We start from the raw sequence: 27,641 nt of genomic DNA, 5'->3' as shown, positions 1-27,641 counted from the left end.
TAGCATTTCTATGGCAGAGTATAGCAGTGTTAGTGCTGTATGTCTGCTATGTATGGCTTTGTTCCTTAATTGGAACAAATTCAACATATGTGTTTTTTTTTTTGCACATGTCCTATATTACTTCTCTCATGTTTCCAGTTGCCAACTGAAATCTCATGGGATTGTGATTCTTTAACCGCACATGTGTCCTTTCACCTGTCAGTTTTCTGGTCTTTGTTGATACTGTTGGCCTTACGGAAAACTAGGCTTTTCACATCTCCATCATCATCTTGGAGGCTTGGGCCATTATTATTGTAATGTTCTTTTATTTTCCTCCAAATCAACACGATTGTAACCCCCTGCTCCACAAAAAAGCATGAATATCAATTTCTAAGGAAAAGAGTGAGTGCCCTCTCCATGTGCCCCCTTCCTCCTCGGCCCTTTGGTGTACTGTACTCGTTACCCTGGTAACCTCATAGGACTGAATGCAGATCTGGGGGTCCGGTCTCCCCTCACAATTCACTCTGATGATGACTACCAGTTTTGTTCATGAAGGGTGGGATGCTTGCTGTTACTTACCAAATTCTACTTATTTATTATTCGCCTGTTTGTTTATGCAACTGTGAACATGATGGACATACAGTACATTGTGACGCATTTTTGAAGTAATCTAAATCATGACCATATTTGTATGATTTCAGATCCCTAAAAGATATGTTGGTGTGCCCCTCAAAGCCCACTCTGCAGTCATGGCAGCATTTTGCGAGAGAGGTCAGTGTTATCTAAACACACCCATTGGGCTATTTGCTATAGCACCCTCCATCAGGCGGGAAGCTCTGAGGAATCGGCCCATCACTTCAATCAGCCGCAGCCGCATACGATGAATTTGTAATGGCAGCAGGGTTACAGAGGACGAGCAAAGATGGAGAATAAGCGAGGGTCGAGGTGAAGCGAGTTCAGCTGCTGTTTGTTTGTTTGTAGATCCACACTGACCGACCGCATCCATTCATGTACTCGTGTTTGTCTTTTAGAGTACTTTCAGCATGTTTACGAGCCCCGTGTGCATAGAGAAGCGGCGATCTTATCACTGTTCAGAGGGTAAGTACATGTGACAGTACGTATACACAAACTCTTGATCTCTATCTTGATACCTTGTCAGATAATGACGACGCACAATTGCTTCGATATGAGCGTTTTTCACGGTTGTGTTTGTGCTGTTTGGCACGTGGCCACCAACCACAATTCACCGTTTTAAGGCGGAGCGCCGTGCGGTCGGAGCCGCCCCTCCTTGCTATACCCCACTGCACAGCCTGTGTGCACTTTGACCACATTAACTGCTGCCGTCAGACTCATCCCTCAGTTGCCTGTTATCGCTGGAATCAAACATTAAAAGAGGGAGGGAGCCAGAGGTGAGTCGTAAAATACGGAGAAATATGGACACAGGCTGGGTGACAAAAGAAGTTAAATGTAAGAAAACTCTAGAAGAAGATAGAAGATGGGCTGCCTCCCATGACCAAAAAAAAAGTGAGAGAATGTGCTTAAAATAATGATGAAAACATCATACCGTCCATGTCCATCCTATAAGCTTGGTAACTTATGGGCGGGGGTGCGGACTTTCGTCGTAGGCAAACAGGCCTTTTTTTTACGAGGACCATTAGTCGTTACCTTGACTGTCGCGGTTTTAAGAGCAGCTTGGCCTTGGAGTTACCTGGATACACCTGAAGGCGAGTGATAACAGCGACTCATTCTCACCCACTCCCTGTTCCTATCTGAGCGTCTTCCGTGCTTGGATCCTCCATCTGTCTGTCTGCAGAGGCTTGGCTTCTGGCGCCCACATAAACCAACCATGTCTGTCTCGAAGATATCACCGTACAGTATCTCACAAAAGTGTATACACCCTTCACATTTCAGAAGCAATTTAATTATATTTTTTTCATGGTGCAACACTAGAAAGAAACAGTAATTCCCAATTTCCCCAATTCAATACTGAATTTATTCATATGTGTTAATATTTTTCTCAATTTGTTTGTCCGTTCCATGATGTGTTGGAATAAAATCTACATTATGATTAAATCTATTAATGAAAACTATGGCAAATACAAGAAGTTATGTCTTCCATCCCACAAGAGCTCCTTGTGAAATCAGTTAATGCGATACCCAGGTGGCTCGAGAAAGGCCATGTTCTCCGGTTTCCTCCCACATTCCAAAAACATGCTAGGTTAATTGGCGACTCCAAATTGTCCCTAGGTATGAATGTGAGTGTGAATGGTTGCTTGTCTATATGTGCCCTGTGATTGGCTGGCAACTTTCTGCTGAAGTTAGCTGGGATAGCCTCCAGCATACCCCCGCGACCCTAGAGAGGATAAGCGGCATAGAAAATGGATGGATGGAACTCGATAGAGCTGGAGAATGCACAGGTGCTCAATAGGGTTCAGGTTTAAAGGAGACAAACTTGGGCACTCCATCACCATCACATCCACCTTCACTTTCCTGAGCAAAGCACTTGTCATCTTGGAGGTGTGGTAAGGGTAATAGTATAATTTTATTTTGAACATGCATTCAGTTTACATTGGAAGATATGACATATCACAATCCACAATTACAAATTTCCAAAAAGGAGTTCTTGCAATTCTGCAATTTTGAAATAAAAACTAAATTGAAATAACATGAGACAATGATAAGGCAGTATAATAATTTGTTGCAATGGGAGTTAAGGGTTGTAAGGTCTTGATAAATTATGTAACATTCATAACAAATATACATATATGTAACATGTATATACACAGTGATTCAGGACTCTCCTACCTTGTACTACCTTGTACTTTGTCAACATCAACCGTTTCTTGAAATGACTCATTTTAGGTCAGTCTGCTCTTTCAGTCTGCTGCATAATTTCATTCTAAATACTGATATGCTAAATTTTTCTAGTATTGTTTGCATGTATATATGTTTTAAGTTTAGTTTTTCCCTATATATAGTTTAGTACAGGGGTCGGGAACCTTTTTGGCTAAGAGAGCCATGAAGGCCAGATATTTTAAAATGTCTATCTGTGAGAGCCATATACATTTTGAATGCAATAAAATGTGTGCATTTTTATGTAAGACCAACAGTTTTAGATATAATGGGCTCTACCCACGCCAATGGGGTGTGGCCAGCATACATTTGTGAGCAGCGCAGTGTCTAATAATAAATCAAATACTTGCTGCCATTAATGCAACTTCTGCTGCTGCATAGTTTTGAACCGTATTCAGTACACGTATTTCATTCTTTTGGCCATCTTCACCAGAAGGCTTGGTTCTGCAGCTTTAGCTATTTGACTAAAGGAGGAAAGTTTACATTTACATGTTTTTTTGACATCTCAATGACCGAGGTAGACTACCGCATTACCCAGTAATAATCAAGTTTTGGTGTTTGACCTGGAAAATATCATCAGGAAAGATAGATATGGTCGGCGGTATTGCAGTAGAAAATAGATGGACGAATTAAAATGCATAAGAAAGTTTTGATTTTTAATATTATTTTTAACAGTGATTTCTGTGATGTTTACTTTAAAATGTTAGCAAAGATACATTTTTATTGTGGTAAGAAATGCTTGAGAGCCAGATAGTGTCATCAAAAGAGCCCTACCTGGCTCCCGAGCCATAGGTTCCCTACCTCTGGTTTAGTATGTAGTAATATTTAATAATCAACAACAGGCTATTGTTTGGGTTATTAATAATTTTACCTGATTGAAGGTTTACCAGATCAGCAAATGTTCATTCATTCATTCATTTTCTACCACTTTTCCTCACGAGGGTCGCGGGGGTGCTGGAGCCTATCCCAGCTGTCTCGGGCGAGAGGCGGGGTACACCCTGGACTGGTCGCCAGCCAATCACAGGGCACATATAGACAAACAACCATTCACACTCACATTCATACCTATGGACAATTTGGAGTCACCAATTAACCTAGCATGTTTTTGGAATGTGGGAGGAAACCGGAGTACCCGGAGAAAACCCACGCATGCACGGGGAGAACATGCAAACTCCACACAGAGATGGCCGAGGGTGGGATTGAACCCTGGTCTCCTAGCTCCTAGGTCTGCGCGCTAACCACTAGAACACCGTGCCGCCTCAGCAAATGTTAATGATGGTAATTTTAGCAATAAAGGGTTTGTATGTTCTGTACTGTATAATCAGTATTACGGATTCATCTTTTTTGTAGCACAGTTAGTGAGTGTACTTTGATAGTTATTTCCCCATATCTCCACACAATAAGGTAGATATCATAAAACCCCAGAGAACAATAGAGGTTATTTTCTGTCCAGAAAAAAATACTTCATTCAGTATTGAAGTTGAACTTGTATTTAAACTCGATATCATGTTGGAAAACTGCCATGCTGCCAGAGGGAGGGGGTCGTGGTCTGCTTCACAATGTGTCAGTACCTGTTGGAATTTGTGTTTCCCCTCAATGAACCACAGCTTCCCCAGTGCCCAGACCATGACACTATGACTGTATGGTTGACTGTAGACAAGGTAAATTGCCTTACTGCTCACTTGCGTTGCCAGCTACGTAGACAAAAATGGACTTATTCTCCACTTAGATAGTAAATATATACAGCTGTTCCGCTAAAGTACAGTACATCCAAGTTCCTTTTCAGTAGTATTGTCACTCTAGAATATATACTGTAATAAAAATGAAATGTGAGGTACTCCTCAATATCATGAAACCAATCTTGCTGATTGCATGTCTCCTCAATGCACGTGCACACCAAGAGGAGGTTTGCTGATAGTGATGGCTGGGAAAATATTTGAGTTCAGCCATTTAATATTCTCACCCTGTGCTCTGACCTTAAAGAGTGTGCACGCATGCATACATCGTTCATGAGTCGTGTGTGTGGGGGGGGGGCGGCATTTGGTGTTTGTTCACCTAGCTTTTAGCCTCAGTTAGCTGGACACACACTGTCCTATTAGTAGAGCCCATTTGACCTCCACCTTCTCCCTGACCTCCAGCCCCATCCCTTGGGGAGGACTGGTCAGCAAGGTGGAAAGTGTGTGTGTGTGTGTGTGTGTGTGTGGGAGGGGAGGTGGGGCTGCTCTGCCCGTCTGGCTGTGCGAAAACAGCCACAGCCAACACTGATGGTCAAACACGCTGCCCCCCTTCCTCCCTCGCAGTCCCTCTCTTGACATTAAGTGCATTGTGTTACTTCAGCTAATTACAGGCTGTACGTGTCAAGTAGAAAATGTGGCATTTTAGTGTGTGTAAGTTTTCTCGACAATACTCGACATTCACTTGTGGGGTTTTGTTAATATGGAAACTGAATCAGGATATTCACTGCTGGGTGGTGCATTTGGTTCCTGGGCTTTCCAATGGGTGCTTACTCGACCATTGCTCGTGGACTTCAGGTGGACCAGCATTCCCGATTTTGAAGGCCCAAGGCAGATTAAGATTGACATGGCAACCCAAAAGCTGAAAACTGGACAAAAAGTAAACTACCATATCTATACACTTGTTGTTTGTCTATATGCGCCCTGTGATTGGCTGGCGACCAGTCCAGGGTGTACCGCGCCACTTGGCCGAAGACAGCTGGGATAGGCTCCAGCACCCCTGTGACCCTCGTGAGGATAAGCGGTAGAAAATGAATGAATGAATAATTGTTACATAAATTACATACATTTACATTGTCACATCCCCGTGTTGATTTAAATGCTTTAAATGCGTACTATCGTGTTCCTTCCCCCCGGCCATTGGCGAACCAGTGGCTCATTGCTTTGCAGCAAGTGAACATCCCAAAATATATGTTCATGAAAAGAAGAAATAATCACAGTGGTATCTTTGGGTAAAGTCATATTTGTTTGTTATACCTTTTTGTCCAGCCCTCTCTGGGAGGGCTTTCATGTGTCTGTAATTACCATATTTCATTAGCGTGTGGAGTGTCGCCACCGTAGCATCAAAGCGCTTGGACTTGTCGCATACACGCCAACTGCTGCCAGGGAAGTACACAACTATCTGTTTTTTTCCACACACCCCCCCAGAGAATAAATTCGCCCTGGCCTGTTGTTGAGTGCACTCTCTCCCTCAAGCTGCTGTCGATATCAAAGAGAAGCCATTCCACATGTGAAGTGCCTCTTGTTCGTAATAATAAAGCAGTATATCATGGCAAAAAACTGTGAAACACAACACTCTCAGCACCCTGCTTTAATGCATGCGCTAGCGCATTTATGTGTACTCAAACATGGTATTCCCTTCTCTTTTGGAGCTTCTTTACTCTTCTTGGAAAACACTGCTACTCTTGTTTTATAGTGTAGCATCACATGAAGGCAGATACATCTTCAAAAAAAAAAGTCTTATTCTATCTGTTTTTTATCATCAAGATAAATAAATATGTTTGGAAAAGATTGAGTTTGTGCAAATATAATAAATATGAATATATATAAATATGAATACAAATACAACCAGTCCAGGGTGTCAGCTGGGATAGGCTCCAGCATACCCCTACTACTCTGATGAGGATAAATACTGTAAATACTATATATTGATATATTTCATGTTTTTTAAGCCAATGCATCAGTCAACATTTTATTTGAAATTATTTGCGTATGTACTTTATTTTTACATTGTCATTGTGTAGCTAGCTGATAACACTGGTGGAGTACCATAATTACATTAAAACTGATATATTTTCTTAATAGCATGAGCAACCCTCATTAAGCTATTGTAAAGCTGATTAAATAAGGCATGTTTTCTGGACAATTTACTTGTAAATCATATGAAAAATGAAGACTATATTAGCACTACACTATTTTAGAGCAACATGAGCAACACTCATGTACCACACATACCCCACTGTTATTTATTTATTGTCCATTTATTGTACACAAACGTGGTGGACATATTCAGCTAAAATCACAATACTTTGCTGCTGTGTTATCATTTAAACCTGTTACCTGTTAAATAATTAAGCTATTGACTACCAGTAATAGTGCTTTTTCCACGTACCAAACTATTTTGAGAAAAAGTTCAGTATTACTGACCCCAATAATTTACAAGGTTACCATGATAATTACAATGATCATTTAAAATAACACGTAATTGACAATAATAATGTTTGCCACAAATATATGCCACTGTTTTTTATGGCATTTTAATTTGTTAATAATTCAGGCTTGGCGGAGTTGCACACTCTATTAAGTGACATTCTGTAATTAAAGGGCGGTGACTTTATATCAATATTTTGGTAATACATTCAACAAATGTAGGATGAACTCTATATGCTGGTAAATTTCTATAGCTGCCTTTTGACACAAGCACCAGAATCACAGTTATAAGACGCACCCCCCCCCATCCCTTTCAAGTCCACCGGGCTCAACACAATTGCTCCAAGCCGCACATCTTCAAGGGAATGTGGACAATGGAGTGAAATAATGTCTCATCCTGCACAAACACACACTGGCTTTGAGTTGGAAGACCTCGCCAAACAGTGCGGCTTTGCGCAGGCTATCAGCTGGATTATCTAAAGAGAGAGCAGCTCTATCTCTATCATCCATCTGCTTTGGCACTTAACACACTTTTGTTGTCCTAAAGCTTTTGGCTAGTTGGCCAGACCAAAAATTTTCATGAAAAGACTCTTGGTGTGTACTGTGGTGCTATTCGCTTAGCCTTCCCACTGGCAATTTTATCATGGGACCAAAGTTTGGTTATTTTTACACTCAAACAAATAAACGCAACATAAACATTCCTACGGCATGGGGCCATGCATTATCACGCTGCAACATACCGTGATGCTTATGGATGAATGGCACAACAATGGGCTCCAGGATCTTGTCACGCTATCTTCATGTATTAAAATTGCCATCAAAATTCACCTGTGTATATCAACGTATAATGTTCAAGCAAATCATGGTCACACCATTTGCTGACTGGAACAGAAACAAAAACTTTATTGCTTTTAAAACTTGAAAACTTTATTTATTTATGCCTTTATTGTTTTGGTGGATATATTGTGCTATATTTACCATCTTAGTTTCCCCCCAAATCTTGTGCCCTTGCCACACACAACACGCAGAGGGAGCATTCAGTCCATTTGTCATTTCTGCCTCTGGGTATTGGTTTGGTGTACACCAGGGTTTGGAAGGTTGTATATTTTTTCGGTTCAAATGAACTCTGGTGCCTTTGCTCTGACAAATACGGCTTGAGCGTGGGTGTCCGTCCACATGCAAGTTGACTCTGGTGCAGTTTGGTTCGCTTGGGCTCAAATGTGAACGCCACAATGGCAAAAGCATGGACAGGCATTCAAATGACAGGAAAAGACAAATATGTATAAGAGAAAATCTGTTATAGGTGCTGTCTTTCTGCTCTCTTCCCCTGTGTATATGTGTGTGCGAGACAACTGCACTCTTTGAAAGTATATTTTAGATTCTTTCTGAGAAATCCAAGCTGGTAAATATAGCAGAATACAAAAATAACCAACGCATTCAACCCAGACGATGACATTTTGCTTTGTAATATTTACGTTACATCACGTCATGTGTCAAATAAGCTTTTAAAATGTTTTGTTCCAAACCAGACTAGCAAACCACAAGTGTGAACACATAAGTAAGACTTGGAACCTTGTTTAGCATTATGTTATAATACATAGTAATTCATACATTTAAGAACACATTAATAACGCTAACACGCTAAGATGTATTGGTATATTTGGACATAATTTAGTCATTAGAATTATCACAATATTGGGGTGGATCAACTTAGAGGTTGAAAAGGCAATATTGTTCAGTTTTAGTAGGTATTCATTTAACAATAATTTTATTGCAATTATATGTGTATTCTGCAAGTAATTGTTAGATGCGTCTAATATTTTTGTGATCTTTGACTGTCATTGCTTGGCAAAGTGGCTGAATACATGTATATGCGTATTAGTTATTACCACCTGAATTTCACGTAAACAACTTATGTATTATTTGGCTTAACATCTACAAAATCTAAGATGGTAAATATAGCAGAATACAAAAATAACCAATGCATTCAACTCAGACGATGACATTTTGCTTTGTAACATTTACGTTACATCACGTCATGTGTCACATAAGCTTTTAAAATGTTTTGTTCCAAACCAGACTAACAAACCACAAGTGTGAACACATAAGTAAGACTCGGAACATCATGCCTTCCTTGGATTGTAATTACAGAGCCGGCATTAAAAGAAACGACACACAACAACATGGGAACATTGCATGTCTGTTGTTTGGCTCGGTTGTGAATTCTTAAGATCAGTGCTAGACATTTTGACGTGTTAAAGGATCGATGAATGTTCACCTTGGCTTTTATGACTTTTTGTGAGGGATCGATCAACCTCGTGAATCAAGACAACATACTCCCTTTCACACTCATTGTGCATCTCGTCCTTTTTCCTGCAAATAATTGCATTGTGTTTGTACATTGTGGTGACCAAGACCTTGAGGAGAGGCACATATAATCCCCTCATCCCTTCCATCAGGGCAAAGATGAGGTGATTTTTAACAACTTCCTTGTCCCTGTTTCTTTTAAATCAATGGCTTCAGAGCTCCATCCAATAAGCCTTCACCTTGGACCCTGCGCCCCCTTCCACCTTCAAGATGCACAGTGGCGTAGGCATGTCGGGGCTTGAGAGGGGAGCAGACCATGGTGTGCTGGAGGTGTGAGGAGAAACCAGAAGGCCTGCCACATTATATGCTCTAACATGGCTGGCAAATCCAGCACGGTTAAACAAACTTAACCTTCATTTGTGAAACGCTGCAAATCAAAGGGCGAAAAGCAACTTGTGCAAGTAATTACCACCAGGGGGAAGGAGGGGGGCAGAGGAAGGGCCACCTAAAAGGGTTGAATGGAAGGAAATGAGAATCATTTAAGGTGCAGGGGCATTTATAATGAGTTTGCTCAGAAATTGATTTTTCCACTGTAATCTTTTATTTATATGCGGCAGGCATCCCCCAGAAGAGTGACCGGGGAGGTGGGGTCACACCTCGGAGCAAGCCTGTCAAGGCCTCCACCCACTCAAACAACAGCTCCAAAGCCCAGGGAAAATGGTATTGTAGCCAGGGCAAATATTGTCTTGTCGCGGCTTAAGGGGCCCAAAAGGCTGTTTGTCTAAAAAACTTCACTCTTTATTTTTACTTCCTGTGCGTTTCAAGGGCAGATAGGGGGAGGAAGAGACATTCATTAATGTGGCTCTCATTTCTCACACAATCAAATTAATTTATTTTCATAAAATAGTCAGGGTCAGGTTGAGATCAGCCTGTTGAATCTCTACAAGCCATTTTAATATTTACTTTACATTACAATATTTACATACCCATCCTTGTTTAGCATTATGTTATAATACATAGTAATTCATACATTTAAGAACACATTAATTGAATTACACTGAGATGTATTGGTATATTTGGACATACTGTAGTTTTTAGAATCATCACAATATTAGGGAGTGTCAACTTAGAGATTGAAAAGGCAATATTGTTCAGTTTTAATAGGTATTCATTTAACAATATTTTTATTGCAATTATGTGTGTATTCTGCAATGCATTGTTACATGCGTCTAATATTTTTGTGATCTTTAACTGTCATTGCTTGGCAAAGTGGCTGAATACATGTATATGCGTATTAGTTATTACCACCTGAATTTCACGTAAACAACATGTATTATTTGGCTCAACATCTACAAAAGATAAAATCAAGACAAGTTAATATGTAATTTTTTTTAAAGGCTCTTGAAATTAAGTGACTCATTTTGTCAATGTCCATCATGTTTCCTTACATATCTATTTAATATTTGGAGCAAACAGAATCGTGTTTTCCATTCTGAGCAACGCCTGACGTTAGCATGGGACTCTGGCACCACCTCGTGGTGGAAAAACAAACTAGCTTCTTAACCCTTAGTCTCTTGCTAAATATTTTCGTTATCGCCATAGGAAATAAGTTTTTCCCTTCTTCAACCTTATATGATTAACTTGTCGCTTACTATAAAGATGAAATAATCAATTAGTGAATGCTTATTTAATTGTTTTGCAATCTTAGCAGGGACTGCCCCAGGTGAAGTTCTTCGTTTTAGCCAGTAGGTGGCAGTCTGAGGCTACATAATAACAAACCACTTCTATATACAACTGAGCTCTATATGTGACATACTAGGTACAACAGGTCAACGCTAACCTTGACGCTAGCATAACATCAGTGTGCCTGTTTATTGTTCATATATTGTAGTTTTGAATGGTATAGAAAATGCATCATACTGTTGTTTGTAATATTCTGTTCACATTAGCAAGCTATGTGAGAAAATTGTGGAGGGTTTTTTAAATGAAAAAAACAGCGATCATGGTAATGGTGATGTTTGAATAGTTAGTCGTTTGACCATGCTTAACCAATCACATTAATGAACATCACAAGACTAGTATTGAAAAGGGGAATTATTAAGGACATTGTAGTCATTACACTCATGATATATTTACTGCATCTAAAATGTTCTTAAGTCAACCACTTTAATTCTAGTTCCATGATAAAATAGGTAAGTGGGCGGGGTTACAATGCAGGTAAAAAGACATAGTGGAGGTTCTTGCTATGGGCCACATGAGGAATTGCCCAGGGTGGCATTCGCTAGGGGGCGCCATTGAGGAGAAATCAGCACTCATTTCCTCAACAAGTCAGTGTCAGTGTAGACTAGAATTACACAATAATAATGGACTAGAAGACTTGAATTAGACAATAATAAAGTACTGACGAATTAAACATTAGATTCACTGTTAATGCACAGACAGGTTGCTTGGTTCTGCTTACACATGCAGAACGCATAGCTGTGAGAGTGTGGAGGTGGAGGAAGTTATAGTGTGTTATTTTGCAGGTGTAATAAACTTTTTTTTAAAGCACACAGAACACCCAGATACATGTAGTGTGCTTGAACACCTCAACAGTGCAGGGGCATGGTGCTTTTACAAACAACTCAAATGCAAGGTATTTTTTATGCTTTGCTGAATGAATGCATGAATTTGACTGCCAACATGGAGGATTGCATACCTATATACATAATATACACTGTACCTTATGCAATGATGAATTCAACTTCCAAACCACTAAATCTGCTGTTATGTCAAAGCTCTTGTTTTATATCAAACAGGAACATCTTTAATTTCTGTATATATTGTAAGTTTTGGCTGCACGGTGACCGACCTGGGTTCCATTCTCCGCTGGGCATCTCTGTATGGAGTTTGCATGTTCTCCCCGTGCGTGGGGTTTTCTCCCAGTACTCCAGTTTCCTCCCACATTCCAAAAACATGCTAGGTTAATTGGCCACTCCAAATTGTCCATAGGTATGAATGTGAGTGTGAATGGTTGTTTGTTTATATGTGCCCTGTGATTGGCTGGCGACCAGTCCAGGTCGTACCCTGCCTCTCGCCCGAAGACAGCTGGCATAGGCTCCAGCATGCCCCTGAAACCTGAATGACGATAAGTGGATTGTAAGTTGACTTGACATTTTATTAAGAAGAAATTATCAGATTTCCAAGTCTCTTTATTTTTCTATGTATCTTAAAAAGCAAGAAAATATACTCCTTTTTTCTTTCAGACATAATAAATATACAATATTTCTTTATGGACAAAATGCACAATTTACAAAAAATAAAAATAAAACAGCACTGTTTCTGTCCGTGTTATTTCACAGAGTTATAGTCGTTATTAGGTTCTATTCTCAATATCAACGTTAATCATAGACTTCTATACCGTGTTACGCTTTGTAATGGTCGTGACTACACAAGTTCTAAATAGGATATCTCTCCATTGTGTTGCTGTGTCTCTTCCCTGTGGTTTAGAGTCCTTATAATATTTGCAGTCCACTCACTTTGAAGGGCTTGGCAGCTTCACTAAAAACATTCCTGCATTGTGATATTTTTTTTCTTTTGTTGTGTTGTTTTGGTACATTCCACTACTGCTAGTTTTGTCTGGAGGCATGATGCCGCCTTGAGGTTAGGAGGAAAGCAGCATGTGTGATAGCAGCCAGGCTAAAGCCCACGTCAGTGACAGTGAGCTGTGGCCTGAAGGTGGTTGCGCTGAGGTGGGACTGGGTGGCGTGGAAGATGCCGGACGTGGGTGTTTATCTGTGGAGTGGACTTCCACATGTTTGTTTGGCTGGGAGTGGGTTAGCGGAGGCTCCACTGTCACGTAACCGTTGATTATCCTCACATTAGGTGGCGAGGCAGTGCTGCAGGAAGAGGAACATAGAGGTTTAGTCGATTACTGAGAGATGCTCTGTATCGTCATATAGAATTTTTGAGGAAAATAGTAGTCATAGATAGAAATCTCACCTGTCTCCAAAACGGACCCAAAGGTCACTGAAGAGTCGGGGTCTGCCGTGTCCGCGGTGAGCTTTGCGAGGACGCTTGTGCCGTCCAAACTCCTCCAGCTGGCTCAGGCTGTCAGGCTGCAGCATGTGAGGCAGGTCCTCTTGTCCAATGCCGGGGATGTTCCCGGGCTCTTCCAGCTCCATCTCGGATGGACTGGTCAGCCAGCCGGTAGGAGGGGTCGTGCTTGTGACAATGCCTGGCTCGTTGTCTGGTTTACTGCTGAGGAAGAGAACAGGATAGAGGGACAGTTTGAGTTTTCAGGTCAGAATTAATAGTCAACTTGTTCCTCTCTAATTGGTCATGAGGACCATTTCACACCATCAGTGAGTGTGAAGTGAACCCACACTGTCTACATGGAAGTCAGCCAACTTAACCACTATACTATTGGTGTTAACTTTATACACTTCATCCATGTATCACTAGACCAGTGACACATTGTTCTTGTTACAGTGATTAAGGTCTTTTTACACTAATACCACCATTAGAAGGCTGTTAAAAAAGGCTGTGCATGTCATAATTCTATGATTGCGACAGTTTGAACCCCAAACAGATTATTTGCATTATCATTATTTCCTATGGGGCAAACAAATGGTAGGTCGACCTTCGCCCTGGTGCAAATGACCTTAGATGTTCCACTGTATTAAGAGGAAGTTGTAACTTATGTGGTCTTTCTTTCTGCATCAGGTCTGACTTTGGCTCAAAAGCAGACCACCCAGAATTAAATAATTTGCCATGCTTCTCTCTTTTCCAGCCATTACTCATCTTTCCTCTCTCTCCCCTTGTTATTCTTTCAATATGGCTTGCACGTGATCCCCTTCAAAAAACAGCCTGTTATGCCCCAGTTTTATTCCTTTTAATGCCACACCAAAAGCAGTAACAAGTGCAACATAAAATCAAATGAATCCACCATGCTAACGTGAAATATGCTCATTTGTATTGTGTCTAAAAAGCCATTTAAGATAAACATGTCTGGATTTCCTGCAGTCCTCCTCTCTCTCATTCATAGTGTTGTAATGTATTCAACAAGCTGTTTTTCTACTTTTACGGCCTCCACGCAGCATTTTTGATGGCTTGGTCAGGGTGATGATAGCTCCAGGGCCTGTGGTCGGGCTTCCACATGGAGCCCAAGCCAGCGCTGCTCTGCTGGGCCTGTCAGTCACAGCATCATTCTCAATGGAGGATAACAGCTTTCATAAATTCATCCGTGTGGTGTTTTATTCCCCCTTTGTGCATTGTGTCACCTTGCATTGTGTGTGAGTATGACCACAGTCAACAGCCCACTTGTCAGCTTTTAAACCAGAAGGGGTCTGCACTGGAGAAAGCATTACTGCCGTAATTTGCAGACAGGTTTGCAAAAGCCCACACTGGATGGAAGAATGTGGTTGTTTTTCACTATCTATTTTAGAGAGTTTGGGGCCGATTTTTTTTTCATCCATGTTCAAATGCCTTTTGCTGTTTTATTGCCGTGATCAACCCCTCATGTGAAAAGGGATCTACTTGATGCCAAAGTGTGTTTCCTGGAGACTACCTCCCATTTAACTCAAAGCCCTTAGTTACTTCATGGTCATGGTTTTATTTGTTTTGAACATGCTAATAACTTACATTGAGGAACATTTTGTTTCCACTTCCAACAAGAATTCCACATAGAGTTGGAAGAAGTAGAGCTTATATTTAATCCTACCCCCTCTCTGTGTCTGCCTATAGTCTGTTCACTTCCTGTGTTTAAATGTTACCATTTAAATTATTTAAAAAAAATGCAGCAAGAGATAAATAGCTCATGCACTTATAGAAAAAAAAGAGAAAAAGAAAAAGTGTCTTGAGTACCTGCAGGATAAGAGTTGCGCAATGTGGTGTAAACAATGAGGGTAGGGTTTACACATTTACATAAACAGGTTTACTATGCTCTATGAAAATATTCCATTTATTAAGTTTGAATCCTGTATTACGGAAATGCACTCATTGCAGTTGGGTCAGGAACCAATTAACAGCTACATTTGTGTCTTTATCTTGTACTTTTTTATTTGACTTTTTTACTGTTGCACCAACCCACCCGAACAAATTCCTCATACTGTGTGAGCTATACTTAGCAATATACTTAATTCAGATTCTGAATATAGACTCATATGTGAGGATAATTGTTTAACATTACTGACACGTATTGACCAATGTAGAATGATGTAGAATGCCTCTTATGTCTTAAATGTCTTGTTTTCTGTTATTATGACTGCTAAATTTGGTGATACAAGGGTAATGGTGACGATACGGGTGTTATTTCATGTAAAAAATTTCACGTGTTTCATGTAAAATAATGTTGAAACCACTTTTCTTTTCTCTGACTATAAAATTATTCATCCATCTATCCATTTTCTATGCTGCTTATCCACACTACTGTCACGGGTCTGTCATGCTGGAGCCTATACCAGCTGACATCGAGCGAGAGGGTGGGTACACCCTGTACTGGTCGCTTGCCAATCACTGGGCACATAAACAACCATTCACATATTCATACTTATGCACAATTTGGAGTCGCCAATTAACCTAGCATGTTTTTGGAATGTGGGAGGAAACCGGAGTACCCGGAAAAAACTTACGCATGCACAGGGAGAACATGCAAACTCCACACAGAGATGCCCGACGGAGATTCAACAAAGATCTTTCGATCTCCTGACTGTGTGGCCTACATGCGAACCACTAGGCCACTGTGCAAAAATATTCAATTTATAAATATAGAATCCTACTTCATGAAAATGCACTCATCATGGTCAGGTCTGGAACCCATGAACTGCAATAAACAAGGGATTACTGTGATGTACGTACAGTATAAATGAATGCTGGATATCAAATAAGCAATAACTTATTAAAGAATGATAAAATATTATAATGCTTAATATTGTTGACATTGGCACATATGCTTCTGCTGTTGAAATGAATGATTGATACTTTATTGTTAGATTTAATGCTGCTGTATTATTCCCCTGTGCAGTAAACACAGTTGTTGCTAATATTGGAAAATAAATTCAAGTCTTTATCTTTACAAGCAACCACCATGTACTTTCATGATTTGGCGTTTTGCTGTAAACACGTAACCTCAAGAGAAAGCACACATTAAACAAACTGTCTCCCCTGCTCCTTGGCACAGTGCACAAGTCTGCAGTCTTTGCATGCACATGTGTTTGTTTGGATGGCCGTACCAGTGGCTGCTGAGAACAGACAGAACCAAAGCTGGCCGTGTGCCTCTGGAGCAAAAGAAGGAGTGAATTGATGAAGTATCAAAGGATTATCGAAGGATTCCCAAACTTTATTTTTATTTGAAAGCCCAATTTAGACAGTATTTGTACTGCACTTCAATACATTTAGTGAGGTTAAACACTGCAAGACAGCAGACAGACTGCCTTTATAGACTTTTCATCAGTGTTGTTTCAGTTTTCCATATACTCACTGTGTCCCATGCTCTGGGTCATCAGGCCTCACGTGAACAATCTCATAACCGTCTTGTCGGAGAATGTCCAGGACGCTGTGGTTCCCCAGGAAGTGACCTGGAAGAAGGGAAAGCCAGGCGGGTCAACTAAATTGTTCTGGTGGCCGCAGTTCTACAAAACTATTGTCACTATTATTCTTATTTTATGTGACAGCACTCTGGTGTTTTGGGGAGGCTGACAGTTAACTTGTTGGACAGTTGGATGTTATTCCCGGCCCGGACTTTGACCAAGAGTTGTCGTTTGGTTAGCTTTATTCGATCAAGCACATGGTGGAACATAACATGGTCAGATCTTCATCTACTACTTCCTTGTTGTTGACACTCATCTGATCATCTGAACATCTGATCTGATCAACATCAGAGTCAGCATCCTGTTTCCACCATCTCCCTCATATGATTCCATCACTCTGATATCAAACATGTGGCCTCTAGCTTATCAGATCATCTGATAACACCAAACTACGCCTCAAGTTTATGCACACAGGAATTCATACACTCGCTATCCCATACTGTACCAGAACGCTCCTGCAGCATATTAAAACACATTAAAATACCCAGTCGTCTCTCTCATGACTTTTGTCAGCTTCTCATGTTTAATCATATCATGAATATGTTCTTGACCATTTCTGAGACAAAGAAAGATGTTGCTTTTGGAAGGTTAACTTCTAAACAGGCCTGTGATTGGCGGGTATGGGAGGGAATGGAGAAGGGAGAGTCCACTTATGAACTTAAAACTTTGACTCAAGGTGAAAAGGCTGGGTTTGTAGAATAATGTGATTAAATTGAGGTCATCCTTTTTGATGTTTTAGATAGAACAGTTACTATTTTTGTGCCAAAGTGTCACAAATGTGAAATTTAGTCTCAATTCTAAGCATGTAAACAGACTTTTAATACTATATTGCTCAAAAGTGAGGACACCTCTCACACTTCACCAACCATTTTATTATATCACTATCAGCCAATTGATGATCGACATATGTTGATCAATGCCTTTCATGCTATTGCAGCCTGTAGAGACCGCTGTGTGCATTGTAGTAGTATCCTGCTCAAATGTCTTTAGTTGTGCCCCCCTCCCCCTTTACTTCACATAGGTGTGCGGCAGCAAACCCAAACAAACATGTCTGCTGTGTGAAACGTATGCATATGCCATTTGTGAAAAGTTTATATCTTGCAACCAATGCCACATTGGTTGCATGTTAATGGCTTAAATTTAATACATATGTTTTTTGAAGACCAAACACTTTGCGGATTATGGTGATTTTTTGAGGCTCACAGTTCTGTCTAACGCTGGGCCACACTCGCCCGTTTGTGCGTGACAGTCAGTAGGCTAAGTAAGTAACACAATAACAATAACACAACAACAATAATTCAATTCATAGATCCTCCATCAGACAGTGTATCAGATCAAAAGTCTCCTTAAAGAAGGCGTCTCATCCTCAGTATGTTTCACAAGTGGTATGCAGTCTGTTCTCTTGAAAAGTAAATAAAGTATATTTCATATAAATTAAGGTGATTTTATGTTTCCCTTTTTCTTTTTTTAGATAATACTGTATAGCAGGGGTCTCAAATTCAATTTACTTGGGGGCCACTGGAGCTAGGGTCTGGGCGAGACTGGGCCGCATCAGGTTTTAAATAATAAATAATAAAACATTCCACTGTTCTCAAATATCTTACTTTTTATTTATTATCTACACAAAATAATATGAAAAATAAATAAACAAATCAAGAATAAAGAAAATCAATCAATCAGTAATAAATAAATAAATATAATAACAATAAAACGGCAAATAATAAAAACTTAAGAAACCACATATAATTGGTGGGTAGACAAATTATTTTTTTCAGATTAAAATTAACAAAGCATTATTAGAGCCCTGTAGACATGACAAAACACGACTAGTCACATTTATACTCTTTTTATTTACAACATATTGCGCAACTGCAGGGTCTTGAGCTAGCGACCTAAACGGTAGCCTTCAAGTTATTTCCTTTAAACTGAAATAGCCAAAAACTTACCACTTCCACACGGATAGGGAGGATAACTATTAACAGTTATTTAACCTTTAACATGAACATTATTAAACGTAATAATTTTTTCTGGGTACATGATACCATACAGCATCCATATCAAACTTGCGCGGGCCGCACTAACATTAAACTTTCATATCAAGGCGGGGGCCTCAAACTAGTGTTCTGCGGGCCACATTTGGCCCGCGGGCCGCATGTTTGAGACCCCTGCTGTATAGCCAATACCAGCTTGTACCCAGGCACGCCCATATATGGAATTTACCAGCTGGATAAAGCCAGTGACTTCTCACAAGGCTCACTGTGACATCACAGTGAGTCGGTGTTAGAAAAAACTCTCTGAAACCTCTGAAACCTAGCGTTCAGAGCCATCCCAAACTTCTTACAGGGCTCACTTCCAAATACACAAACCTCATTATCTGAAACTTTGGCATGGTTTAACACAAGAATACAACACTCTAACAACATGTACACGTCAGAAAAGTGGAAAAAAGCATAAAATGTCTCCTTTTCTCTATTGTGCTTTTTGGATTGGTCTCTTAGATTGGTCTCCTTTAGGTTTTGGCTCTTATTAGATTGTGCAAGTGGACTTTAATGTTGTATGTAAATGTGTTTCCTAAAGTCTGTGAATATATCCCTTGAGGCAGGTCATTTTAATCATGCTGCAATGATCCCATATTGTTCATAATGTTCCAATTCATTAGAAACGTGTGTTGAGTGAAAAAACAAGTCACAATTGGAAGCATCTGCAGTTGTTCTTCCATCCGCATATTGGTTTTCCCCCACTCATTGTGGAGCTTGTTGAGTGTCTACAGGTACAGTTCGACCACACCAGGTTCCGGTTTATGCACTGAGAATCTCTTTTCTTCATCCCCTCATTCATTCCTCATCTCCATAATGACTTCACTTCCTATGCATGCAGCAAAATGTCTGTCTGTCTCTCTTTGTACCAAGCTAAGGGACATTCAAAGTTCTGGTTCATGTTCTGGTCAATTGCAAAGCTGTAATAGCCGTACGACACACTTGAAACACTGCAGGATAGAGCCTTTGTTGCCCAATGGGCTCATGGTGTTCAAATATTCCAACGTATTGCTTCTGCAGAATGTAATAATCTCCCAGTGGAGGAGAGCTGATAACATTTAGCGGATGGGATGGTGTTGTTTGTTTTTGTATTCTGTTCAGCTGCTGGGATGAGAAGAGTATGAGAAGCAGCTGTTCAACTATCTGATCACACACCCCACACACTCGTTCACCCTTTAGTAAAAGTGCAGTTTATTATCCATGGAAGTTTAAAATTAGTTCCTTATTTATTTTCCATTCCTTAAAAACATTTCTTTAGGTTATTTTTTGTCTTGGAGTGTGTTGCTGGCTTGCCAAGATAGCGAAGAGATAAAAGTAAGTCTGCAGGTATGCGAGTGTGTACCTTAGCAATGAGCATTGAATGTGGGCCAACTAGACTGCCAGCAGCCAAGGTATGCTACATTAAAATGATGGCCCAGGTGAAGCAATGTTTATTATTAAGTAATAATGCAAGCATATGAATTAGCTGTATGGACAGGACAAACTCCGTAAAGAACTCCTGATAGTCATCTTAAGTTGAAAATGATACACTTGCGTATCCTGACCTTCTAATAGTCATAAAACCAGATGACAAGATTAAACCGCAAATTACTCTTGTTGGGTTTGATTTGTGGCCAGCGGAGGGGAGTACACTTTAAAGAACCATTATCCAGTACAAAAGTATCTTCAGATCACTACAGCCTGCACAACCACAGACACACATTAAACACACAAACTAGGCTTGAAGACCGAACCATAATATTGCTCAATAAAATGTTAAGACTCTCAGAAGGACTACCAATTATATGAGCACATGTCTGCATCGTTTCATGATATTTTTTGAAGTGCATAATGCGAAAGTATCAAATAGAACAGACAATACAATACGGATAACAGTGATGTAATGTCTATAGGTTTGCATGTTGGACTTTTACCCGTAAGCCCATTACTGCTAATTTTCAACTTAATTTATGAATAATGTTTTTTCATTGAACATTGATGCAATAAGCATCCACACAATGCATTACACTCCATAGGCACAGCACCTCAATAGCACACCAGGATATAACTATATTTGAATTGACATAAATAATAAATAATTTGGCTGCACAGTGGACAAGTGGTGCAGGCCACACAGCTAGTAGACCCGGGTTCAATTCCCGGACATCTCTGTGTGCATGCATGGGTTTTCTCCGGGTACTCCGGTTTCCTCCCACATTCCAAAAACATGCTAGGTTAATTGGCAACTCCAAATTGTCCATAGGTATGAATGTGAGTGTGAATGGTTGTTTGTCTATATGTGCCCTGTGATTGGCTGGCGACCAGTCCAGGGTGTACCCCACCTCTCGCCCAAAGACAGCTGGGATAGTCTCCATCATGCCCAGGATAGAAAATGGATGGACGGAAATAAATAATTTAGGTAAAGAGTACCACTACTACACTAATAAGTAACTGTACTTGAATATCAATCCACATGAGGCCCTTTAGCCCTTTATACCACCATTATGCATGTATTTATATTTTAGCATTAGGTCAATTGATTTGAGGAAATACACTATTTTTGCTAATATGCATTAATGTCAGACTGATTAGCTAGAGGAACGCACAATGCTTTGTTGTGACTTGACTTTGCTTGTGGCTTGAGCACTTCTGTCTCCAAAACAAGTTTCTCCAACAGCATTTCTATGTCAACAGGTTCTGATTAACCTGGGATGCGTCCTTGCACCTGATAAAGTCCTGATAATAACTATGCTTCTGTCCTGTCCTTGAGAGGGGGGGGGCACTTGCAGCAGACTATCAACTATCTGTTTCAACTGTCTTCCCTTCTGCAGAATAAACACCTAAAAAAGACAGATCTGTCGGTTTATTTTCTTGGAAATGACTTTTTTTCAGATTTCCCAATGCTTCAAGGTGATAGAGCCACCTGTTACTTTGTCTAACTGTACTTGTGTGTGGACTGGCATTTATTTTGGCCCTAGAGTTAGATAGACTTGTGTTTTTTACCCTTGTACATGTGGACACAGCCTGAGAGCCAAGACAGTTAAACAAAGTGGAATGAATGATGAAGTCAGACTGTAGAGAGACAAACAGGGAGCGAGGCTGAGAACAGCAAACAAGCTCAGTTAAAGAGCTGAGAAGCCTTACCTTACCATACCTTGTCCTCATGAGAATTTGGTACCATTTTGACAAATATAGCACAACCCTGTTTACAGAGTGCCTGATATTTTTTTTGTTGTCTTTTTAGTAATTTTTGTACAATTTCAAGTAACTTGGACTCACTTCACCCTCACAATGGACCACATGGTACAGCCTCCCACCCCCCCAAAAATCATCTCTTAGACGAGGAAATGAAAGTGGCTCAAACAAACAAACCTTACATGTGTATTTTGGAGAGAGTCTACTCTCTTCTTGGCAATAACTGCGGATCACATGATTGCCGTCGCCAACATAGCGTATGTGTGTGAAGTGGCGTCTAAAGCTGTGGCCGCGTCAGGAAATTCCTCTGGATGTTTTCAATAAGCACCAAACAGCGGCAGCCAGAGCACTGGCAAATGAAAACCTGGTGCAGAACTGTATGTGTGTGTGTGCTAGGAATCTGGAAGTCAAGGTGGAAAGGGCATGATGGTCTGTTATTGTACCACAACAATGTGTGTGTTTGTGTTTGTCAAGTGTCATGCGCTGTTGGTGTTGTTGTTCTGGAGATATTCACTCAGAATGAGCTGGAGGTTGTGTAACTCGTCCGGTCTGCCCTGCGCCCTTGAATCAGGGTCAACTAAATGAGAGTCGAGAGCGTGAGGCACCGAGCTCTAGCTGTCAATTCAGTGTCCAGCATGACTAAGGTGTTGGAGGTAAGGATTACCAACATACTTTTGCCCAGTTGCATTTGATTGCTTATCATTACATAATGGAGAAAGTGAACAGTAGTGACCACATAAAGAAACAATGCATAGACAGAAAAAAGACCTGAATATAAGACAGCACTGAATACGAGACAACTCATCTTTGGATCAAATATTTTTAAAGACAAAATGAATCCATCCATTATCCTCACAAGGTCATGGGGGGGATTAAAAAAAGAATATATTAACTGCTCGACAGTTGATGATGACTGTTTTCATTCACCGTGAACCTAAAATTAGCATTAGAACTCCCCTTTTGTTTGCTAACTTGCTAACAACCTTTGGGACACTTTTTTTTTCTCCCCAGCGGTTACATCCCTGCAAGAAAAGCTCTTGCATGTTTACATCTCTAGACCCCAACTTTAAGACAACCTGTCTTTTTCAGACTTTTTTCAAAGGGGAGAAAAAGCAGTCGCTCCCTTGCTCTATCACGTGTTTTCAAAAATTAATTCATTAATAAATGATCGCCGTTTTGTGGTTGAATATGGCCTATTATTTAAAAAAAAAAGTGGATTCTCGCTTTGAGGTGAGAAGCTTTGTCATCCAGGAGAAACTCAGAGTAGAACTGTTGCTCCTCCACATCGAGAGGAACTGGATGAGGTGGCTCTGCTTCGGCTGATGCCCACGCCACCCAACCTTGGATAAGTGAAAAACGATAGATGGATGGATGTCGTGTGTGATTAATAAACAAAAGGGTAAAAATTATAAATAGGACCCCCACTCTTTCTTGCTGAGACCCTTGTTTTCCTGTATTGTATTTGAATGTTTGTTTACATGTCATTTTGTCTGATTGAGGCGCTGAATGTGACATAATTTTTCCCGTCTACTGCCAGCAGAGAGGTACTGCTTTAACAGTGGCATCACTTGACTGCATGAATTGACTTGGTTTTTAATAATATTTAATAATAGTATCCTCATTTCAACAAAGTCCTTGAGAACAGCAAAAAATGTGTGGCTTTGGATTGTATGACTGTATCTGATTATGAGGCTAGCTAGTGCATGATTTACTACTTACATTTCTTTTTAAAGATTTAAAGCAGCACAAATCATTGTCTGAGAGTTGGCAGTAATGACTGTTGCCGCCCTTGACATGACTCAACCGCAGCCAGTGCCTTCAAAACTGTCAAAGTACAGTACATCAACTATTGTAATAAACTATCAAAACAACACCCGCCCTAGCCTGTTGTACCACCATCAGCCTGAGGAGACAACAGTGAGTCACGTTAGTCCAGAGGAGAACCAAAGACTTGCCCTCAATGTCTTTCATTGGAAAGTTGTTGTTTTTTTTAGTTATACAGTCATATTCACATTTTTCCACAATTTTACACAAGTCTCAAAGGTACCACAATAGTGTTTTGGAAGTGTGAGCCTTGATACTGGAGACCATTTGAAATTTCTTTTACCCACTGGTCTGTAGCTTTAATGCTAATGAGCTCACTGCCTGAGGTATAGCAGAGATTGTTTCCAGAAACAACAATAGGATGGATAAATGAATGAACACGTCTCTCATCTTTCACTTCTGGGATATTTTTTGCAATGCTGTCATTTGCATTAAGAAGCTTTAGGTGAACGTAAATAACTTGTACTTGTAATAACTAACAATGTATGCAGATGTAGATGTGTTCAAGTAGAATAGCATGTTTTTTTCTGCACAAAGGGTACTTCCAGTCAGGAAGGTGTAGGTGTGCAAAAGGGGACAAAGATGGATTTCCATCCTGGGCCACTTTATCCACACGTCGTATAGTTTAATTACACTGTAGAAAAACTCCTGGATTGGACAGATGTGCCAGTAGTCACTTTCCGAGTGTTTGCCTCTCCAAATAGTACTAGTTGCTGTGCATGAGCTCTATTGTATTAACATTTGTGTTTTTGTAACTCTATTCTTTCTATGTAACCCCATACCAAATGCTTGGTTGCCAAACCCGTGGTTGTGGACCCTTGCATGCATACCACACCAAAAGCATTGGGTTCCATGGCTACAGGAAGTAAACATTTAGTTGGATATGACAGCTTCCACTCTTCTGGTGAGACTTTCTGCAAGATTTTGGAGTCTGACTGTGTGAATTCTGAGCATTTGAGACCTGAGAGAGTCCATGTCAGTCGCAATTTCTGTTCTAATTTATCCCAAAGGTGCTCTTCCACACCAAACTTATCCATGCATGCATTTACAGACTTTGCTGGAACAGATAAGGGCCTTCCCTAAACGTTTCCCACAAAGTTAGAAGGGGAGGTGACATGATCCAAAAACTAAACATAGAGGTTCATCTTATGTAATCATGTGACTGTACATCTTGCGCGTCTGGATCTTTTTTTTTTCTAAATCACGTCTGGTTAAATTCTCATCACTTATTACACGTTCTTTAAACCCCAAAAAAGTAAAGTATGAACAGGCAGAATTTCTATACTTGGGCTGTCGTTTGATGCTGTGTGGCATTGAATAGTGGATAAAAATTCACCACTGGTTAAAGCCATTGGCCGACATCCCAAATTCAAGTGAGACAGGAAGCTTTATGATTTGAGCAAAGGAAACATTCATTCATAACGCGATTTATTTGGCATAAATGAGTTTGTATTTTTGTTTTACAAAATGACATGTATGTGTTTTGAAGGCTATTTTAACTTGAAATAAATGATCATGCTTTTATATTTATAAAAGTGGGTCACATCATAATGACTATGGGAAAATGTGGGTCAGAGGATGAGACCAGTTGAGAAACCCTGATGTAATACACACACACACACAACCACACATGCAACCTGTGTTGGTTGCCAACACGCTCGAAAGCATCCACCACCTGTTTGTAGAGACACACATGTGTTTTTGTAACACACATGCACATGCGCACACACTTACTTTAGGACGAACACAATTCAGGAAACATTAGCAGCATTAGCCAGGAATGCTAATTGAAACAAACAGCTCATGGTTCATTTGTGAGGTGGGAACTAGCTGTAATTGAGACTTTTAAATGCAAGTGTGCGTGCGTGTGCAAGTATGTGTGTGTGTGTGTGTGTGTGTGTGTGTGTGTGTGTGTGTGTGTGTGTGTGTGTTGAAATGCACAAACAAAACACTTTTTCATGCCAGAGGTCTGGGAACCATTGTGCGCTATTATTATTTTCCCGCTTTCTTTCTCCAATTATGCTTTCAAACACAGTATGAATTGTTCACCATAAACAAGCTTTAGCAGAAAGACATTCTAGTGTAGTGAAAAGGAAAATAACAAGTAATCGGCTCACCTGCACCAAAGGCGAAAAAGTAGGTCTGGTTGGGGTTCCTCTGGAGCAGAGTGGACACGCGGCGTGCCATACGCTCATTGCGCTTGTAGATCAGCTCCTGGCGGAAGTAGCTGTCAATCTGCTGGGCCGTGCTGCGGTCATGAGCTGGTAGAGAGCTGTTGATGAAGTGAGGCAACTGTGAGGGAAAGAAAATGTATGAGTAACGAACAAAATGAAATGGAAAATTTGAATTACGTCTATCAGCATCTCATTAGCATCATATAATGGCCAATCATCACAACACTCTAGTCCCTGGATGGTGCAGGTTTGAATCACTATTATCTTGGAGTACTATCACAACTTTTTTTTTTTTTTAAACCAGCGCTACACTGATGTAAAAACACTGGTCGTCTTATCTTTGGGGTCTCGAGATTTATATATGCAAACAAACTTATCCTCATAGCTTTTCTTCCAGTCACTCACACACAGCCCCAACGCAAAGAAAAAAAGTGCATGTGAACTCAGTGTTAATGTTAACGCTACGCTCACACAACCACACATGTACGTCTGATGGTTCTAGCATGTGTTGCACATGTCATGGCATTACGGCCCATTTGTTGCTGATTTAAAGAGTGCATGCAAGACACGACTGGTGGCAACTGCAGGTGATAGGAGCAGTGAAACAAGCTCCCGGGGGCCGACTCAGTTAGAAAGAAGTATGGACGCAGACCAGGAAAGTGACACGTAGAGCCAGTTTTTCTCACACACTTTCTTGCGGGTCTCTGGTGTGAATAACACGTAAAGTTAGGGTTACATTGTGTGTCAGGTTTAATGACACTATAAACGATCAGCGAGGGGAAACTGATTTGTAGTGTCTGTATTTGTGGTGTTGAGTTGTCGAGATTGTGTGACATCATGCTGGTTAAAAAGCTTCTATCGTTGGTTTACATGACTAAGGATTTGGAGCTGGTTATGCAGGCTGGAGCGGTTCAATTACGGAATCGAATTTTAAAGAAATACATTGCATCAGGGGTCTCAAACATGCGGCCCGCGGGCCAATTATGGCCCGCAGGACACTAGTTTGAGGCCCCCGCCTTGATATGAAAGTTTAATGTTAGTGTGGCCCGCGCAAGTTTGATATGGATGCTGTATGGTATCATGTACCCAGAAAAAATTATTACGTTTGATTAATGTTCATGTAAAAGGTTAAATAACTGTTAATAGTTATCCTCCCTATCCGTGTGGAAGTGGTAAGTTTTTGGCTATTTAAGTTTAAAGGAAATAACTTGAAGGTTACCGTTTAGGTCACTAGCTCTCTAGTTTGCGAGTTAGCATGTGTCTCAAGACCCTGCAGTTGCGCAATATGTTGTAAATAAAAAGAGTATAAATGTGACTATAGTCGTGTTTTGTCATGTCTACAGGGCTCTAATAATGCTTTGTTAATTTTAATCTGAAAAAAATAATTTGTCTACCCACCAACTATATGTGGTTTCTTAAGTTTTTATTATTTGCCGTTTTATTATTATTATTATATTTATTTGTTACTGATTGGTTTTCTTTATTCTTGATTTGTTTATTTATTTTTCATCTTATTTTGTGCAGAAAAATAAAAATTAAGATATTTGAGAACAGTGGAATGTT

General features: G+C 40.2%; 1 protein-coding gene and 1 long non-coding RNA gene across 3 annotated transcripts in view; one reads left to right on the top strand and one right to left on the bottom strand.

Annotated features, from left to right (window-relative positions):
* Positions 1 to 21,723, top strand: part of LOC131130084 (uncharacterized) — a 90,502-nt gene extending 68,779 nt beyond the window's left edge. The window contains exons 2-4 of one of the 2 annotated variants that reach the window (XR_009129950.1): positions 681 to 924; positions 1,011 to 1,077; positions 21,580 to 21,723. This is a non-coding gene — a long non-coding RNA (uncharacterized LOC131130084). Of the gene's footprint in view, positions 1 to 680; positions 925 to 1,010; positions 1,078 to 9,919; positions 10,616 to 21,579 lie in introns of those variants that run through there. The other variant, XR_009129951.1, reaches the window with a different exon arrangement.
* trabd2b (TraB domain containing 2B) overlaps positions 12,537 to 27,641 on the bottom strand; it is a 52,866-nt gene continuing 37,761 nt past the window's right edge. The window contains exons 4-7 of the mRNA XM_058074208.1: positions 26,022 to 26,196; positions 16,762 to 16,858; positions 13,284 to 13,541; positions 12,537 to 13,180 (exon numbers count right to left, since the gene is read on the bottom strand). Coding sequence (XP_057930191.1) covers positions 12,946 to 13,180; positions 13,284 to 13,541; positions 16,762 to 16,858; positions 26,022 to 26,196 — 765 coding nt within the window. The 3' untranslated portion in view covers positions 12,537 to 12,945. The remainder of the gene's footprint in view (positions 13,181 to 13,283; positions 13,542 to 16,761; positions 16,859 to 26,021; positions 26,197 to 27,641) is intronic.

This window comes from Doryrhamphus excisus, chromosome 5, assembly GCF_030265055.1.
Source record: "Doryrhamphus excisus isolate RoL2022-K1 chromosome 5, RoL_Dexc_1.0, whole genome shotgun sequence".
NCBI lineage: Eukaryota > Metazoa > Chordata > Actinopteri > Syngnathiformes > Syngnathidae > Doryrhamphus > Doryrhamphus excisus.
The sequence above is the reverse complement of the archived record's forward strand: the minus strand, read 5'-3'. Positions and strand labels throughout refer to the sequence as shown.